The sequence below is a fragment of the Tachysurus vachellii genome, chromosome 12 (genome assembly GCF_030014155.1).
Source record: "Tachysurus vachellii isolate PV-2020 chromosome 12, HZAU_Pvac_v1, whole genome shotgun sequence".
Classification (NCBI taxonomy): domain Eukaryota; kingdom Metazoa; phylum Chordata; class Actinopteri; order Siluriformes; family Bagridae; genus Tachysurus; species Tachysurus vachellii.
The window spans coordinates 16,407,339-16,427,275 of NC_083471.1; the positions used below are offsets into that span (position 1 = coordinate 16,407,339).

Here is a 19,937-nt window from a genome sequence, read left to right on the forward strand (position 1 = left end):
AAGTACAGGATTTCTCTTGCACAATTAAACTTGGGTCTGTAACAATTTTCTCCAAATATTTACCTAAATATTTAAGTAAGAAAACAACATAAAAAGGCCTTTTTTTTTTAAATGAAGCTCATACTTTTTGTAAACATATGTACAAAAAAGTAAGTCCATGCCATGCAAAATTGAATATAAACACAGGAACATGAGAGCATTGTAAATAGCGTAAAGTGGTCCTATTTGAACAATAAAAGAAATCGGATATCGTTTCACAAAAGATCTAGTTTTCATCTTTAGCATATTCTGTTTCATTTCATCTACATACCATGTGACAATATAGAGCACCAAATAGTTCACAGATATACATGTAGACAGAGAATAAAGCAGGTCTGCATTTATCTTGATAGTCAGAAATTGTGTATATTTTTAAATTAAATTAGGTTTGAAACTAAAACCTAAAATGTGCTTTTAATTAAAAATAATTGAAAACGACTCATTTAGACTGTTAAAAAGCAAAGCATCAATATATGTTTAAGTTCCATGTGAACTTTCGGCTCATTTGTTTATACCTCAGTAAGAGATATATTGAATACAGTGTTCATATAGTGGTAACTCAGAGAAGCTCACATGTTGACTGCTTTGCATTTTCAGCTGTACTGATACTTCGTATTTAAGAAAAGCAACACAGGATCACAAATTTTTACTTCCTTTTAATTGTTAGAGGTAATGCCAATGTTCAAATCCAAACCAATATGCAACGTGTGGAACATAAATACAACAACAAAAGAATGAAAAAAAAAATTCCAGTTCAATATTTTGTTTCACGCATGTCCTTCTCACTAGTGACATACACATATACACACACGTCATAAACACACGTGTCAAACAGATAAAGCGAATGCAAACACAACCCTTACAGGGTACTGTTAAGCTGTAAGCTTAAACTAACAAAACACTTCAGTATCCTTCATTAAACAATTTCTGACTAATTAAACAAATTTGGAGCATTTTGCATAAAATGACTTTACATGTAGTGCAGAGTGAAAAATGGATCTTATTTACACTGGGAGGAATCCATGCAAGTCTTGAGCATGAGTACGGCTCTAATATGGTCAAATAATTTAGAGCATCCAAGGCACATTTGGATGTAATGCTAAAGAATAAAGCAATGGAATGACCATGATCACCACCAAGCTAGCTGTACCTGTGAGAACCTTTATCATTTTAGCACACAGAGCCAGTCTGACAATCAATACAAGCCGCTCATCATCATTAGTGAATTAAATGTTCAGAAGCCTAAACTTAAAGGGAGAATGCCCCAGGAATGTTTGCGTTCCCAAACAATTATTTTATTCTGTTAGGCTATTAAAACATATATAATACACTTGGAAATAATGTTCTTCATAGCTATCTAGCATTTTGGTATGAATAGTATATAAAAATGAAAATGGCATATAAAGACAAACATGAACACACAAAATGGATGGAGATTGGAATTAAACACATGCTCTTGGTTGACTTGCATAGAATACTTTATCTATCAAAAGATGCAAATGTAACCCACAAGACAGTAACAGTGAAGAGAGCCTGAGCAATTGGCTTTGCTTTCATACCCTCATGGTTTCTATTTCCTTATCAAAAAAAAAAGAAAACACAATGTCCTCCTGAATACCAAGAAAGCAAAAGAACATCAAAACCCAAACATGTAACAAATCTCCATTGGTCTGTCTTTAAGGTTTCAGGCAGTTTAGAGTACAAGTAAAAACATTTAGATGGAACCTTTAAGGAGAGGTAACAGAAGATAAACAGAGCGCTTTAGTGGTAGGACATATGTGCTGCGGAGCTGGAGACTGCCTTTATGCTTCAAACCTCTTTGGGAAGAGCATAGGGGCCACCAGGGTCCACATGTAGAGGAAGAGACAAACCCAGCAAGATGCCATCTTGATCCAGAACACTGACCAGCTGCCTTCCAACAATCTCTCTATCTTAGCATTGTCATAACTGCAAAGCAACACACACAGGAAGCACAGGAAATCAGTTCAGGTGTGTCAGTGAGGTATAGGCAAGAACTGATTTCGTTATATCGAGAACTAAATCTGTTCGGATTGATTAATAATGCAAACACGACTTTCTGGACAATACATTTGCCCCTTTCTTAAGTCGAACGCTTGATGATTCTTAGAATTCTTAGAAATGTGAAGGTTTTCCCCTTAAAATTAGATGATCCCAGTAAATGTTATTCACAATGCATCTTAACCCTTAAAAGAGCGCTTAAGGTCAAAGTCTTAGGAGTAGTGAGGAGGACTTAAGAGGCTTTTAGCAGATTAGAAAATGGCCAAAAAAAAGTGAAGAGAAGAAATGTACTGTATAATGTACAATATTTAATAATGACAGTGAGTTAATAAGATGCTACAGATTAGATCATGTAGGGATTATTTTTGTGATCCATCATCAAATCAATTAGAAATAACATCTCTGAAACAGAGCTGAAATGCCATAGCAGCAGAAATGATAGAATATGGCTCTATGACATTTCGGCTCGGTGTCGGAGATGTTTTCATTTACATTACATTTGTTATATTTGTAACATACTGATGTCAGCGCATCTTTAAAACACTCGTCTCAAACGTAATCCCTACACGATACAGCCACAAATATCTTCGCATAGAAACAAAGTTAAGGCTTATAACACATTTTAAAAGCACTCTTATTTATGTATATTTTTTTAATCACAGTCTTCAAAAGAACTTGTCATACCTAGCAAGGGAGTCAGCCTCGCCTCCTCTATAAGATCAGAAGTACAACCCCTGGCAAAAAGTATGGAATCACCCCTCTCAGAAGATGTTCATTCAAATGTTTAATTGTGTAGAAAAAAAACACAAGCACATATATGCCACAAAACAATTTTCACTCAACAATCCAAACTTCTGGCTGTATAAAACACTTAAAAAACCAAAGAAAGACAACTATAATCAATTACAACTGTTTTTACAGATCAAACAGAGGCAAAAAAAATGGAATCACACAAATCTGAGGAAAATTATATGGAATCACCAAATAAAAACACTACTAGTACTTTGTTGCACCACCTCTGGCTTTTATAACAGCTTGAATTCTCTGAGGCATGGATTTAACTAATGACAAACAGTATACTTCATCAGTCTGTCTCCAGCTTTGTCTTATTGCAGTTGCCAGATCAGCTTTGCAGGTTGGAGCCTTGTCGTGGACCATTTTCTTTAATTTCCACCACAGATTTTCAATTGGATTGAGGTCCGGACTATTTGCAGGCCATGCCATTGACATTATATGTCTTTCCTGTAGGAATGTTTTCACAGATTTTGCCCTATGGCACGATGCATTATCATCCTCAAAAATGATGCTACCATCACCAAACATCCTTTCAATTGATGGACTAAGAAAGTGTCCAAAATCTCAACATAAACTTGTGCATTTATAGAAGATGTAATGACTGTCATCTCTCCCATACCTTTACCTGACATACAACCCCATATCATTAATGATTGTGGAAATTTGCATGTTTTCTTCAGGCAGTTATCTTTATAAATTTCATTGGAACGGCACCAAACAAATGTTCCAGCATCATCACCCTGCCCAATGCAGATTCGTGATTCATCACTGAATATAACTCTCATCCAGTCATCCACAGTCCAAGATTGTCTTTCTTTAGCCCACTGAAACCTTGTTTTTTTTCTGTTTAGATGTTAATGATGGTTTTCGTTTGCCTTTTCTGTATGTAAATCCCATTTCTTATAGGCGATTTCTTACAGTCCAGTCACAGACATTGACTCCACTTTCTGCCCATTTGTTCCTCATTTGTTTTGTTGTGCATTTTCTGTTTTCAAGGCATATTGCTTTAAGTTTTCTGTCTTGGCACTTTGATGTCTTTCTTGGTCTACCAGTACGCTTCCCTTTTACAACCTTTCCATTTGATATGTACTTGGTCCAGACTTTAGACACAGCTGACTGGGAACAACCAACATCTTTTGCAACATTCCATGAAGATTTACCTTCTTCGAGAAGTTTGATAATCCTCTCCTTTGTTTCAACTGACATCTCTTGTGTTGGAGCCATGTGTTATGTCAATCATCTTGGTTCAACACATCACTAATGTATGCAAGCACTCTTTTTTAACTGCAGACAAATTAGCAGTTGTAATCAGATATAGGTGTTTGTTTTGCAAATGCAAAGTGCATGGTGATTCCATATAATGTTCCTCAGATTTGTGTGATTCCATATTTTTTTGCCTCTGTTTGATCTGTAAAAACAGTTGTAATTGACTATTGTTATCTTTCTTTGTTTTTTTAAGTGTTTTATACAGCCAGAAGTTTGGATTGTTGAGTGAAAATTGTTTTGTGGCATATATGTGCTTGTGTTTTTTTTCTACACAATTAAACATTTGAATGAACATCTTCTGAGAGGGGTGATTCCATACTTTTTGCCTGGGGTTGTAGTTGTCTTTACCTTGCTCAGAGTTAATCCGTCACTGGTCCTGAATTACTCTTAAACGAAGATTCCTAGCTAGAATTTTTTAAAGCTGAATCAGGAGCTCTCTGAGATCATCCATCTGACATGGTGTTTCATTTGAGATGAAACTTAAAACTTATAAAGTCTTTTTCTCTTATTGTTAAAAAAAGTCGCAAACATTTGGGATAATCGGTTTGTAGTAAAATTCCTTGTGTGGAAATGACTTACTGGAACCAGTTTGTGACCGTCATCATGACGTAGAGAGAGCCAAGGAAGAAGACAAAATGGAAGTAGGCATAGCTGTAGACAGTACCCTCTTTCTCATCATAAAAGACATTCTGTCCACCTGCAGCCTTCTCCTCCTCCTCATAGTCATCTGCAACAAATCCACAGTTCCATCAGCACTGACTGTAGAGTAAAGTGGTTAGAGGATCAGGGTTCAAGCCCCAGCACTGCCAAGCTGCCACTATTGGGGCCCTTGAGTGAGGACCTTAACCCTCACTGCTCCAGCAGTGCTGTATCATGGCTGACCCTGTGCACTGACCCAAATCTCCAAATTTGGGATAAGCGAAGAAAGAATCTCATTGTGCTGTAATGTATATATAACACAATAAAGGCTTCTTCTTCTTCCAAGTGTCTGTGTCCTGCATGACCACAGGGAGGCACCATCAAGCTTTCTAGCACAGGCCTTGGCTCAGATTATTTTAAACACAAAACAATTTTTTCTCAATCAGAAACAATCTCTCTATCTATCTATATAATCTGTGCTATTTTTATGTATGTATAAAAATAAAAATAAAATAAGTGAATAAAGTGAGGATAAATTCATTCTTACCTGCAAAGTCAGTGCAGCAGAAGCAGCAACGTGCTCTCTGAAAGGATGATGACAGATTACTTTATCATATATTTCATCTTTTTTTGAAACTTTAGTAATGAAACCAAAGCAGATCATTATTGTATTCAACATACAAACTATTTCAAGGTAAAGAACTCAGACCTCATTTTCTTGCATGGAGTTTCGGTACACTCGTAATGCTGCTGAGCTCCTCTTTGTAGTGGAGGTCAAACTGTACAAAGAAAGAAGTAAATAAACCTGTCACCTTCACCTCAGACCTGCTCGTTTGGGAAGTATATATTTGGTTTCTATAGAGCTAATGTCTACGATTAAAAATAGTCTACACATAAAACTGAACAGAACAATCTCATTTGGTCTTTTAGCAGAACCTTTCTTCGGAATTTAGACCTTTTATGCTAAAGAAACTAAAATATCATTAGCTGAAAGTACCCTTTCTTTTAAGTATATTTCCTACTGCATTCTGTGGGTGGGGGAAAAAAACCAACAAAAAAAAACAACTTGAAACTATGGAAAAATCATTTCAAGTCGAGCTGAGAATATACGCATGTCTCCACCAGTACCGGCTGTGTGTAAATAGAACCTCAGGCCTTAGAGACATCTTGAATAGACATGTCTGCTTTTAATGTGAAACACATGTGAGTCTCCTCCATTTTGTACGAGCTAAATGAAGAAGGCTTTAATCTGTGCTTTGGCTTCAGCAGGGATACCTGTTTTTATGTCCAAATGAACACAGTCTTAACCAGATAATTGCATGTTTTTGGTACTTTTGAGACTGGTCTCTCTACACACCCTTTTAAATGATCTGTTATTTCTTTGAGGGGATTTGCTTTAATGGCTAAACTACATGGGAGTTACTATGGGTGAAAAAAGCTCAAAGGAGACAAAAACATGAGCACAAAATTGTAAAAATGAATGAATGAAATTAAAGGTTAATACCATGAATAAAGCACGCAGCCGAATAAAATTGCCGTTCCTACACCCGTCGCTACATTTCTGTCCACATCTGATCCAGATATTTTAAAGACACAGACAGTTTCGTTCTTTCCATTGTGCTCCACCACTGAGAGAGAGAGGGGGGGGGGGGAGAGAGAGAGTTGAGATGGAAGAATGCGGTAACAACGTCTATAAAACTACATTTGGGACTCCATTTCTGCAACCACACAAACCTGTGAAACAATACCAATACATACACATAGGCACAATGAAAAAGACACAGATACACACACACAAAAACACAAAGACAGATACACACACAAAAACACAAAGACAGATACACACAAACACACAGACAGATACACACACAGACAGATACACACACAAAAACACACAGACAGATACACACAAACACACACACAGATACACACAGACAGATACACACACAGACAGATACACACACAGACAGATACACACACAAAAACACACAGACAGATACACACAAACACACACAGAGATACACACAGACCCACACAGAGATACACAGACACAGTTACTTACTTTCAATGGGCTTGCTGGACAGTGCTGAGAAGGTGAGGTACATGACATAGACACTGATGATTGCAGGCTGGAGCAGGCCTGAGGTTGGCTGGACTGTGAGGACAGCACATGAAACATGTTTGCTTCACATTAGCACCAGACACAAACTAACAGCATACACAATAGTCAGCTACGAAAGAAAGAAATCTACGAAAGCTATGAAAGCTATGAAAGAAAGAAAGCTACAAAAGAAAGAAAGAAAGAAATATATATCTTCTTTCCTTTGTTTTTGAAGGGTATGGAACAGAAGAGAAGCCGCCATTATTTCAGTGTGTTTACAGCACATACAGTATCAGTTTGTTTTCAATCTTAATTGAAAAACTCCTGTAACTATAGAAACATACTGTACATTATTTAATTAACTGTAGCTGCTGCTAATCTATTGCTTGCATTATAATACATGATGTAATACAGTATGTTTCTATAGTTACAGGAGACGTTTTTCAACCAAATAAGGGTAGGAGGGGGAAGGCACACAACCACTTTCATTTTAACACCAAGTGCACCAAACAGATATCATCTGACTGTCTTTATTAGTCATATGGATGTGTGTATTTCTGTCTTCAGCCTTAAAAATTCTCCATTTCTGCTCTGTGCTGTCCCTCTCCACAATGCTATGCAGTCTCAAAACTGTTCATGTGTATGAAATGGTGATCAGTCGCCAGGGTGCTGGTGCATTTCCACCATGGAAACCCATGTGACCTTTACATGTCATCAGATATAACCCAGCAATTAGGTAGACTTTGAAATAACATTGAAAGTTTTTTACCCTAAAAAGTAACAACTTAAGACATCATGGGGCACAAAAACACATCCAACACTAGAAGGACCACTGTAATCTGATCATATATCTGTAAGGATGACAGTTTGCGTGTTTGCGACCCATAACCCTTTGCTACTTCTGGAAGACCTGTAATAAAAGTACTATAAACATAAATCTAGACAAAACTGATCATATGGCAGATATCATTCTTCCTGAGAACAAGGCAGCTGGCCCACGTCTATTTAAATTCCAAAAACAGAAGAAAAAAAAGAAGAAGTGAATGCTGGGACTTCCTGTCACGCTGACTCACATGTCTGAATGCAGGGTGAAATGGCCAGTAGTGAGACGATGATGCATAAACCTGAGTTCACCCCCAGGAAGACCTTGTTGAGGAAGCAGGCCTCAGGGTGTGTGTAGTACATGATCATAAAGATCAGAGCACCCACTGCCACAGAGAAGAGCACCAACGTGGCCAGGGCCAGCGCTGCGTACCACAACTTGTTGTGATCTACACCTGAACTCCTGCAGAGGAACAGGAAGGGGAAAAAAACAATGTTTAATTAACTGGCCATGAAACCCTACAGTAGCAAATCTCACTTTTTTTAGTGAAGGAAAAAAACTTTTTAGAATTAAGAACTAAGGTTCATTTTATGAACATAAAATTTGTCAATGATATTTGTTTACTGAAGCCATTAAAGCTTTTTTTAGTCAGTCAGCTTTAGGGAAGCTGTGGCTACAAGAATGAATTTTAGTGGAGTTATAGTGATTTCTGTTTTCTGTACCCCTCACCAGTGCCATCTTTATGTCATAGCACATCCACAAACTCGTTTCTGACATGATGACACTGATGACACAGTATAGTAGAGCCTTCCTTTACCACAGTGCTTACTGTGAACAGGAAATGAGGAAATGATTCTGCCTTTTGGTTCTACCATGTGCTTCCTCTGGATTGTTTCTCTGGATTGTTTCGGTTTTTACTTGCAAAAAACTAAGCACAGGTGATGCATAAGCATGTGACGCTGCAAAAATCTCCCAACAGAATACTGTGCTTCGGGGGACAGAAATGAAAAGTCTGTTCACGTGATTGAATCACTCTAGTTGTCTTGCCACTTCTCTAAAGCAAACAGGAAACAGAGGAACATGCCATCTGAGTAACGTGGTTCATTTACAGTAACGTGGTTCATTTACAATTATTTATATGGTTGTACTGCTCGTATATGAAAGCACAGTTTAGAACATTCAGAGTTTCTGAAATATAACAATGGACTGAAGGTGTGGATGAATTGTAAATCCATTAGCTTGTGTGCTGTGCCACTGAAAGCTCCAGTGTGTCACCCAGCCCCATGTTTTTGTTTCCTGGAAACCTAAACTAAGCCACAAAGCAAAGCTAATGTGTGCATTTGTTTCCAGAAATGACCATCCTGAACCTTACATGCTAAAAGCTTTAGAAGGCCACACCTACAGCACCATATTATTAAACTCAATGTTCTGAATGCTCAGTTTACAAATGGTTTTCTTTCCATTTATTACCGCTGTACATATTCTATATTACAAACATACAGTGTATAAAAACCAGACCACCCAGACAGACAACTACGCAGCCTCCCTTACTATGGAAATTACAGCTGGACAGAGTACAATACCCTCCCTCTACACTGTGTAATGAATTCCAGTTGTGCTTATGTTTTCCTAAAAAAATTTGGGATGCAGAGATGGGAACCACTTTCCCAGTGAATGATTTTCCGTCGCTGATATAGCATGTCTGAGAGAGGATCAGAAGAACAATGGCAAGAGATTCATTTTACCAGTTCTGGTTCCATCTGTGAGCAAACTGAACCAGGAGCATGAGCTGGATTACTAGGAATAGGAAGCCTCCGGCAGCTCCCACATAACGCCACACTGTAGAGGGAGGGAGATGAGGGAAGGAGAGAGAGAGAAAGAGAGAGAGAACATTGAGCTGTCAGTCTCAACACTTCTTTTATTTCTGTGACTCCCACTTTCTGTGCTGATGGCAGCTTTCCAGACTGCTGCTCGCTTCTACTGACAACAACTACATAACTCACAAAGAAACATGTGAAGGACACTTTTTGCTTTTTACACCATGTAGGATCATAGGACTGTAACAAAAGTGCTGTTGGTTTGATTATCAAACAATCTGGACAAACTTATATAGAAAAAAACTTGAAACCATGAAGCCCTTCACACTATGAAGACTTTCCTGTGTCTGTCGTCTCTGACTGTTACAGAATGCTGATACTTTACATGCCATCCAACATATTGCAAAATAAACATCTTGGAGAAAAAAAGTCCCTGTGTATTAGATAAAGTTTTAGAACCAGTGCTTCAATATAAACCTGGATCTTGAAGATCAAATTATTGTTCAAGTACAAAAATCTTAACCCCCTTCTGACCAATCAGAAATCAAGAATTCAACAGCGTTGAGGTAAATCATCACCACAGTCCTAGGTAACATCATATACTACAAAGACAAGTAAACATAAAACAAACATTTGCTTTCATGCACTCTTCAAGGACATTTCCGAAGTTTCTGCAACTCAGGATCTCAGTTCAGGAAAATGAAGAGTCACCTGCTAAGTCATTACATAGCAGGTTCAAAGCTCATGAAAGGTACAAGTGGTAGCCAATAGCTACGACAAACAGGGAGTGAATAAGAGTGAGAGAGAACAAAAATAATAAAAAGCAGCAATACAATACCTTCGAGAAACTTCTCTTCACCAGGTATGAAGAAGCCTCCTGCACAGCAGGCTAGCAAAGTCAAAAACTTCAAGAACCAGAATCTGGATGGAGATAAAGAGAGTTAGTTAGTTGCTATAATTTACTGCCATGTCAGCTATTGAGGCTATCTTCATGGCAAGAACGGTTAATAAAAACTAAAATACCCTAAAATCACAAAGAAATAAACATAGACAAATATAGACAACTTAGATGAAATTTTTTTACATTAATATATGACAGAAACTCAAACTTTTTCTGATGAAACCTCATAAAATAGCTCTTTAAATGAATTGGCCTCATAAAATAACCTTCTGTGGTCATTATGCGCAGGACAGTGCAACAAAATATGCTTGACAGTAAGGGGAATGCTGCAGTACAAGCACTGAATGGGGTCTTCTCCTTTCAGCAAGTATTCATGAGATAAAGAGATGATGATGCTAAAAGTAATCAGGGCACAACCACATGCTAGTGGACATGGATTATTGAAGGCAAAAAAAAACATTCAGGGTAAAATATTTCCAAAACTTAGCTGCATGGCTTATCATACACAAATATTACTTCTCCATGAAAACCTGTCTGATTCTGAACATTTCTCTTACTTGTTTACTATGGCATGTATTTTAGAAAAGTGTTTAGAAAGACAGGGTTCTATTCTGGATTTATTGTTTGAAGACAGCAGGCATTTACTCTGTTCTTTCCTGCATGCCTTTGACCTCAAGCCACTTCATCTTCTCCTTCACACCATTTGCATACAACACAAAGGTCCAATTATTGCAAAGTGTAGAGCTCTTGTCAGGACCCAAGCCATTGCGTATGAGGAGAATAAAGCTCGCCTCCTAATGAAATTTCCTCCGGACGGGCGTTTAATTAATACCACTATTCAGTGCAGTGGGAGTGGGCGAGTAATGGAGTTGAAGGAGGAGCGTGAAACAGAACATGTGGAGTGAATGAAAAAGCCAGCCAAATGAGACATGGCCTTGTGGACCTCCGGTGACTCTGAGATGGCTGCAGAGGGTGACAGAGAAGGCAAGGCTAGCTTGTAAGGTAAATAAACTATACTTCTTACCCGTTGTGTACAGCCGCCCGACACCCTACGCTGCTCTGTATTCGGATGGTGAACATGGAGAAGAAGAAGAAGAAGCACGCCATGCCAAAACAGACTTTGTAGACGGCGGAGTAGCCGACCAGAGCGCTGCAGTTCTCTCCAGCATTCAGCTTTTTACAAATCTCTTGATAAAAGGGAATCTATAACAGATTGATACAGAATTACTGCTTGTGCGGAAAATAAACATTGTAGATAAGAAAACTACTCTGTATGGAGAAGCCAATCACTTTACTTATGGAATTACATGAAATACTGTTTCAATTTTTTAAATCTTAAAAAAAAAAAAAAATGAATCTCAAATATCAAAATCTTTCAAATATCCATAAGATTGTACAGAAGGAATACCGAGTAATGCTACACAAAAAAGCACAATTCCCATTTGTGTCAAAATGCTAACAAACCAGTGACTAATGTGGCACGTACATATCAGTATTACCTTTTAAATATTCATTTACATTATTTGATAATGAAATGAATTGGATGAGGACAAAAAGCTTTATCTGGCTCCCAAAAGCAATTGTTCTTTGCACAGCAACCACACAGGACAGAGATGTTCACTTGAAGACAGTGAATGATAAATGAATAATGGATGAGCATGAATAAATAATCCTCTTCCCTTTGATCACATGCTTACATTAAAACTGGTTCAGGGTAAATGAAAAAGTTAGACACAACCACACAACTGGCATTTTTTTAGTGTCTGGTCTTTAGAGAGAGCAAGTACAACCATAAACGGTTTTGTCTAGAAGAATGCTAAACTGGGTGCAAGCCCTATATTTTTGCTCCTTGCTTGTGGTCTGTGAAATAAAACATTCTCTAAAAAAGAAGAAAGGTGTTCAATCCTAAGTTTCCATCACATAAAACAAGCAGTTCTGTGATATTTTACTGTTTAGATCTGAACAGTTAAGGGAAAAAACACATTCAGAAGATCCATTTCTCTTTCTTTCATCACTCTAAGCTCATTTAATGCTTTTCACAACAGGCAGCCTTGGGTTGAGCTCGACTTTTACAGGCTCTTGTTCTTGCTTGGCATTTACACAGCGGGCATGCAAAGGGCGAGTGGAAGGACAAAAAGAAAGGTTTGGCCAGAACATAATGGCTGGGTCCACACTACACAGTGTTACAACATTCCTGTTTGACCATCTCTCTGGATCGCATGGATTCATCCCAATTTCAGTGAGGAGAAGAAAATAATAAGCAGTCTGTTTTGTGCACTTTGTAAAGTCTAAAAAATCCTGCTAGGGTTGTTACGTAGACGGCACAGCAAGCGTCACCATGCCTATTATTCTCCCGCGGTGCTGCACTGTTCTCTGTATGGCTGTGGTTTGGACTAGTGTGCTGGCTGACTGTAGATAGAGACTTCACATTTCTAAAGCTAGTCTTCCTCATGAGTAAGTGTCTGAAAGACCACAGCAACAGTGCTTGTTGTTTTGTTGTGGTTAAAAGATCTTTTTCTGAAGAAGGGCTGTAATCTTTGCTTTTGGACAGATTTTCCCACTTGCAGATCCACGAGTATGTGAGAGAGGAAACTTGCAGTTAATTCAAACAGTTTCATATATATGTCACAATATAGAGATGAAGAGATAAAAGGAGCACTTTGAAGGACAGGTTACCTTTAGCTCTGTCAACTGTCATGAGCTGTTTTCTCCGACATGGGAGAACACAAGGACTGATGTGTACGAGGTGAGTAAAAGAAGGCCGTATGACAACGGTAACAAATATTACATCATACTGTCACTTTATGACTTATCAGCAATAAGGTGCCCAGGTGACTGACAGTCAGCAGTTAGCTCATTTTAGTCTTGTCTACTGTTACATTAAGAGATGAGAAAACAAATTTAACTCGATTAAAAGATACTGAAAACCCAGCTGTGTTTATCTGAGACTAATGTAAGCCTTTCTAATAACAACTAGTAAATACATATGGTGGAATGATGGAAGGACATGAGGAGAGGTGCAATTTCATATTCATGTATATTTCATCCAACTTAGGGGGAAAAAAGGTTGTCACTAGGAAAGCAGGTGATATTTCAAAAGCTTGCAGTAATCATGGGTAAGGCTACTACATGATGAGAAAGTGATGAGTGGCATTATGAAGTAGGCAGAAGACCTGAAAAATCTCACATTATTGCGCATTTGCATCTCCACGGTGGGTGACATCATGATCACGCAGATGACTGTGACCAGCATGAAGTAGAGAGCGTACATGAAGCGTGTCCCTGTCGACTGCTTGATCTTGGGACAACAGGAGCAGCACAGTGAGCAGGCAGCTGAACCGCAGCAGCAGGCCAACTATGGGAGGAAAGGAACAAGACAACATTTCAACATGGTCAGCTTTATATATACAAATGTATAATGGCTGTTTTTGTTACAGGGACTCTTTATGACTTAAGCCATTTTGATTTTAATTGTCATAACAGTTAGATCTGCTTAGAGTTAAAAAAAAACTAATGAGAAATGTATAGTCTAGTCTAGGATAGTCCATGTCTTTGGGTATATTTTGCTCTCAAAAGACAGACTATTACATTTCTTGTCAGCTAAACCAGTGAGCAAATTCAGCAGAGGAATTACATGCTGCAACTACAGGCGCGCGCGCACACACACACACACACACCTCATTGGTTGATTTCGCTCCTAGCAGCAGAAATGATGAGCTGCTATTGGACAGCTGAGCTACTCTAGGACAAGGCTGTTACTATGAATCTGAGCTCATCAGCACAGAGAGTTTCACGCACAACCGTGAATGCCTTCAACACCATTAAACACCCTAAGCGCACATATGAGCAGTACACACGGTCTGGGAGAGTCTTTATCTTTTTCATTTCCTGTCTGCAGACAGGGAGGGGTGCAGATAAAGCAGCTACATGCTGTTTAGGGGCTGATGAAAGCAATGTTAGTTAGCCATAATGTTGTGTAGAAATGTAGTTAGGAATGAATTTAAAATAAAAAAAAATGCTTGAAAGTCTTACAAATGCTTCAAATAATTCCTGCTTTATTTTCAAGGTTTGAAATTCAGAATTTCAATGAACAGCTGAAAGCTATTTTATTAAGATTTACACCTAATAATTTAGTCACGGTTGATTTGTAGACACTAATTTATTCACTTATTATTCAACATGAGGAAAACAGACCATCCGGTTATTCCGCTGAGACACGTGAACTCCAGCATAGCACCTCTGTTTGATCTGCTGTTCATGTTACATCACAGGGCAGCACAAATCTCTCAGTAAAAACCTCTAACCACACTGTTTACAGGGGCCTGTGATTGGCTGGCACCGCTGAGATTAATACGCAAACACACCAAGTCAACAGAAAAATATTTCACTTTTTAACAAAAAAGCAAAAGGAAACTGTGACATTAAATGCTATATGCACAACTTAAATAAAATCCACCTATGACACGTCCTGTTATCATCTAAATGTTCATGAATATATATACAGTTGTTCCAGCATCAGATTTTTTCATGACTTGAATTAATAAAAAAAAAAAATGCAGCAATGCTTATGTCGTGGACTAACAAAGTATAAAGTCCTTTCCTAAAAGTGGAAAGCTTAAACTCGACCTGAATCCAACTGACTCACACGGAATCATTTAATGGAGATGTGCATTTTATCTTCTGAAACAGATTCACACGGTTAACATTGACTGTGTTTTCTGACGGATTGTGCTTTCATTGTTACTTTCCTGCAGACCTGCACCTAACCTCTAAAAGACCTGCTGCTAGGAGACTTTACTGCAGAAATATTCCCATTTACATTGAATTTGATAGAAAAGTCATGTATGTGATTAACAGGTTTCTGTATGGATTGTGTTTTGCCACACTTGTAAAGTCCAACACTGTAGATGAATCAACAAAGGGATCGAAATGAAATTAGAACAAGTGTTTGTGCTCAGAAAGGCTAGAAAAGTATTTGTCTGTGACTTGTGAGCTCTTTTTTGCATAAACAATTACAGGTTTATTTGTGTGGTAAAGGTCTAACCCATGTGAGACAGAAATCTACAGAGTGACACAAAGGACAAAAGAAATTCCAGTAATGTGATCTAGACAGTGGTAGAAAAGCTGATAGTGACTCGTTCTGCTAAAGATGACAGGTGGCTGGTCTGAAAGCCTTCATTTCTCTGTGGCCTTTCAACATGCAGGTGCTTGGGTTCATGCTTGTAAGAAGCTCCTTCGTCCTTGAGAAAGCCCATCCCCCACTACCTCCAACTGAGACAGTAATAAAACCCTTCCAAAGCCCTTTCCCAAAGCCTCCTTTTTGTGCTTTCCAGCTGTCCAAAGAGGTCTGGGTTAAAGGTGATGTGGACACTAACCTGCACCATGAATCCAACACAATAAAGCTTGAGAGCTTCTCAAGTCCAGAAGTCCTCTTGGCTTTGTATCGTTCACTTGTATTGTTGGGAAACTCCCCCAGAGTGGAAAACGCAGTGGATGAGAATTTTTACAACTACATGGAAAAGTTTCAGCTTGAGAAACAACAGTAATTTCCACACTGAGACCAGGATTCCACAGTAAAGCTTTCATTTGAACAATTTCCTACTCTGATCTTTCTGCTTTGAAGGATTACATTTGTTGTTCTTTTTCTCAATCAGCTCACATGTGCTTATTTTCAAAAGCAGTACCATGTTTATGATCCATAATCCAACACAAAAAAATCCATCTTGCTGGAACAATTCATCGATAAACAGAATGGAATGAAAACGAAAGCACAAAGCTGACCTTCTCTGGAAGCTCATCAGCTGTTTAGCACCACACTGCGATGGCAGATTCAGATGTTTTGCAGCTATTAATGACACTTTTACCCTGAGAAAGCTGCTACTGGCACGTTGTTGATGAGGCTGATGGCAACTACTGTATTTAGGGGACAGAGAAATCAAAAATTCACTGAGATGGCAAGTACAGGCCCCAGTGTGCTGTTCAGACCCATGTTTAACTCAGTCAGGATCATAACTGAGGAAGCCAAAAAGTGGGAGCTGACAATATAATATTATGATGTATGGCAATCTAAATAAGTCCCTTAATGTTGTATTAGGTAATCAAACTAACATGACTTAATACCACTGTATTGTAGAGTTAATAAAACACTATCAGAGAAAAATTCCCATAAAATGCGACAGTGGTTACAAAAAAACAACAACGATGAAACGTGATTTTTTTGTTTATTTAATATTCATTGTGATTTCAGTAGACACAAATTTGTTATTTAACCTAAAATCCATTTGTTTATTGTAGCACTTTTCCCACACAGGCTCACAAGAAAGCTGGAGTCTACCCCAGGGCAGCCCCCCATGTACAGGATGCCACCACACACACACTACAGACAATTTGGGTATCAAACCACCAACCCAAGAGGTGTGAGGCAATCATTCTAAACACCATCACCTTGCCGTCAAACAATCTTTGCATATGAATCACGGCACCTTGAAATGCATTTTATCTTATGCCTGGAAACAACAATACTGACAAACCTCTTCCAAATTCTTCAAAACAGTCACTTACTGTTTACTGAAAGAATGGCCTGAAGACAAACCACATAAATACTAAATATCTTTATTAGTAACGGTCCACAAATACACCATTCTCCCTGTAGAAACGTGGAAAAATTTTACCTAGTGCTGAAACAAACCCTTCTCTGACATGTTCTCTGGGAAAGTGCACGGCTTGGCTTGGTATTACTGCACTGTTTACACACACACACACACACTTTTCTTTCTTTCAGAGACCATAGTTACACTAAACATTCAAACGGTCACCTTCAGGCCCGGATCAATGGGTTAAAGACGTTGATGGATGGATGGAGATTGTTCTGCAATCATTTGTCTGATGAGCGAAATGTCTTTTTCAGTTGCAAATGGGGAGCATTAGGGGGAAAAGACAGTAAAAGAGTAAACGATTTTCCTTCAGCAGTAGAGTTCAGTCTGTGGCCTCTCACATACATGAGATGAGATGAGATGTGATGGCGTGTGTGAAATCCAAAACAGCCTGACAACAGATAGCACTTCCCACAATGCTTTCCCACACCACTGCTTGAAGAGGTGCTACTACTACTACTGCAAAAGTGTGGATCATTCAGTCACAACCTCATCATCCTGATAACGACTCTGATACCTAACTTAAATATGTTACATACACAAACCAGTGACAAATGGTCATACAATACACTACAAACTATGTGTTAAGGTTGTGATATAATAATAAAATGTAATGCTGCCACCAGCCCTGCTCTCTTATATAAAAGTGCTGAGGAGTTTAATCAAGTGCTGAGATCTCAGCTGTGACAAGGTATCAAAACAATCTGCTGTTTAACTAAAGGGAGGATCCGCTCACTGTGCTAAAAGTCTGGGTGTATGGGAAAAAAACTGGCCTTAGTTCAACTTTGCAAAGTGTGCATTTGAATGAGACAACATTTCTCCAGGACAATGGTGCTACAAAAAAAACACAAAGCTACATAAAACAACACAGAGCCAAGGACTTAATTGCTAGCCACATTCAGGCCTTTTACTCCCATTGTAAACAAGAAGTTTTCAATAAATTTCCCTACTCTAGATAATTCATACAGTAATACATGCTATCTTTATCTACAACAATTATTACACTATAACTATAAATGTAAAAAAAAAAATCTCTCGTAAATTCACGGATTTCACATGCCAGTGAGGTCTCCTAGTTGCACACAGATTACATCACTCTGTCTGAATCATGAAGCAGTCACCAACTTATCACCAGCAAAGCACTACTCAGACACAACCCAGTCAGGCTGCTTACTTTATTTAGATAAAAATACCCTCCAAAGGACAACAAGAAATGTTTCTTTGTTCTAGATACCGGAAAATGCGCATCTCAGAGGCTGTAATGTCTCAGTCTAATCTAAACGACCCACATCCTAATCTCTGATGTATGGGGTGTTTTTCTTGTTCCTGTTGTTTTTGGCTTTAAACATAGGCATTCATCTGATTCCAAATCAGTATGCGTGCCTTTTAACAGTCCTGAAAAGCTTTTTCTGGATCTGAAAGACACCTCTAGACTTGTTTTCTCCTGATTCTACAAAAGAAAGTGATCAGGTGAATGGGCACAAAAGGTGCGGGTGATCCGATCATGCCCTGTGGAGAGGTTGTCTCCGGCGCCTGTGGGCCAGTGACTCCTGACAGACTTATCCTTTAATGAGCCAGGCCTGCCAGCCTGCCGTTCTCCACAGCTAATCTTATGCAAACAAGCAGCCTCATGGACCCAACAAGGAAATGAAAAGACCACCCGTGGATCACGCAACACACAAAAGGGGGCTACAAGGAAATGTGGGCCACTTGAGGCAGAAATTAGCACACTGAGAATGTGTTAGAGATCATGTTGACAAATGTTTTGTTCTCCTTTTCCACAGATCAGCTACATTCTACTTTAACTGTTGCCTAATTGTGCTACCTGTGACTAAATTTGGTCAGTTTGGACTCGTTTTGTGCTGGAACAAGGTTCCAATTTCTGTAAAGGATGAAATAGGGAAGAATATCACATCTAATCAATGATGATTTCATGGCACAGTAATTAGGTCTGAACCTAAAAGTCGTGTTCGTCTAATCAGTGACATGCAAGTTTATGGTTTTGTGACTGGTGTGAAAGAGATTATTCCTTTATATTAAAGCTAATGATGCTTTACGGTGGTGTATTTTGGGACAACAGCAGTCACAGCTGGCTGTAAAGACGTACATTCAGTTTAACGGTGTTGACTGAACTCGAACTCTTATTGTAGCTTATCAAAAGTTCCCACACCATGAATTTAACAAAATTAAAATAAATTGAATACAAAGTCAGTGTAAATATATATATATGATGATCTTTGATCTTTGAGCACTGATATCTTTCCATTAGCCTGTTTGCTAACAACCGAATAAACCCGTCGCTTCTTTTTACACACGGACAAAAGATTCGTGAGACAAGATAACTTACGAAGAATAAGGTTTGTTTTGACGTTTTTAGATTTTATCCGTATTTACAACACCTAAGCAGTTACTTAGCGATAGTTTTGTAAAAAAAAAAACAACAAAAAAAAAACGTCCAAAACAAAACCAGCCAAATAAGACAGTCGAGTAAAAGCTACAGCTCTTTACCTCAAATCTCTCCCTCACACGTTTAAACGTCTCCGACACTCACCTGAGATAAACAGCAAGGGGAACACATCTTTAAAAACCCGTCCGAAAAATCCGTATTTACATGAACAGCTCCGAACAGATGTTTTCCTCAGAAAGAGGAGGAAGAAAATCCCTGCCACACTGCACCGTTCCCCCGCGCGTGTCCAATACACAATAAACGACGGTCTCGATTCCACTCTGTGTTCCCTCTATAGGCGCCCTCGATAACATGGCTCCTGCACCCTATCTAGGAAGCTACACACCAAAACAAGGACACAATCGGAACAACCACCACAGAGCTCGTGCTACATAAATGCTAATTTGATACTATAGCTTACTAGACATTGTTAGCGGC

General features: G+C 38.6%; 1 protein-coding gene across 1 annotated transcript; it reads right to left on the reverse strand.

Annotated features, from left to right (window-relative positions):
• Window positions 1–144: 144 nt before the first annotated feature.
• On the reverse strand, window positions 145–19,743 carry serinc5 (serine incorporator 5). Its single transcript, XM_060883167.1, has 12 exons — window positions 19,605–19,743; window positions 13,588–13,755; window positions 11,425–11,603; window positions 10,338–10,420; window positions 9,428–9,521; window positions 7,933–8,144; window positions 6,821–6,913; window positions 6,263–6,386; window positions 5,468–5,537; window positions 5,306–5,342; window positions 4,699–4,846; window positions 145–1,986 (listed from the first exon to the last, which is right to left on the reverse strand). The coding sequence occupies exons 1-12, from the start codon at window positions 19,629–19,631 to the stop codon at window positions 1,842–1,844; spliced, it is 1,380 nt and encodes a 459-aa protein (XP_060739150.1). The 5' UTR covers window positions 19,632–19,743; the 3' UTR covers window positions 145–1,841.
• Window positions 19,744–19,937: the final 194 nt, after the last annotated feature.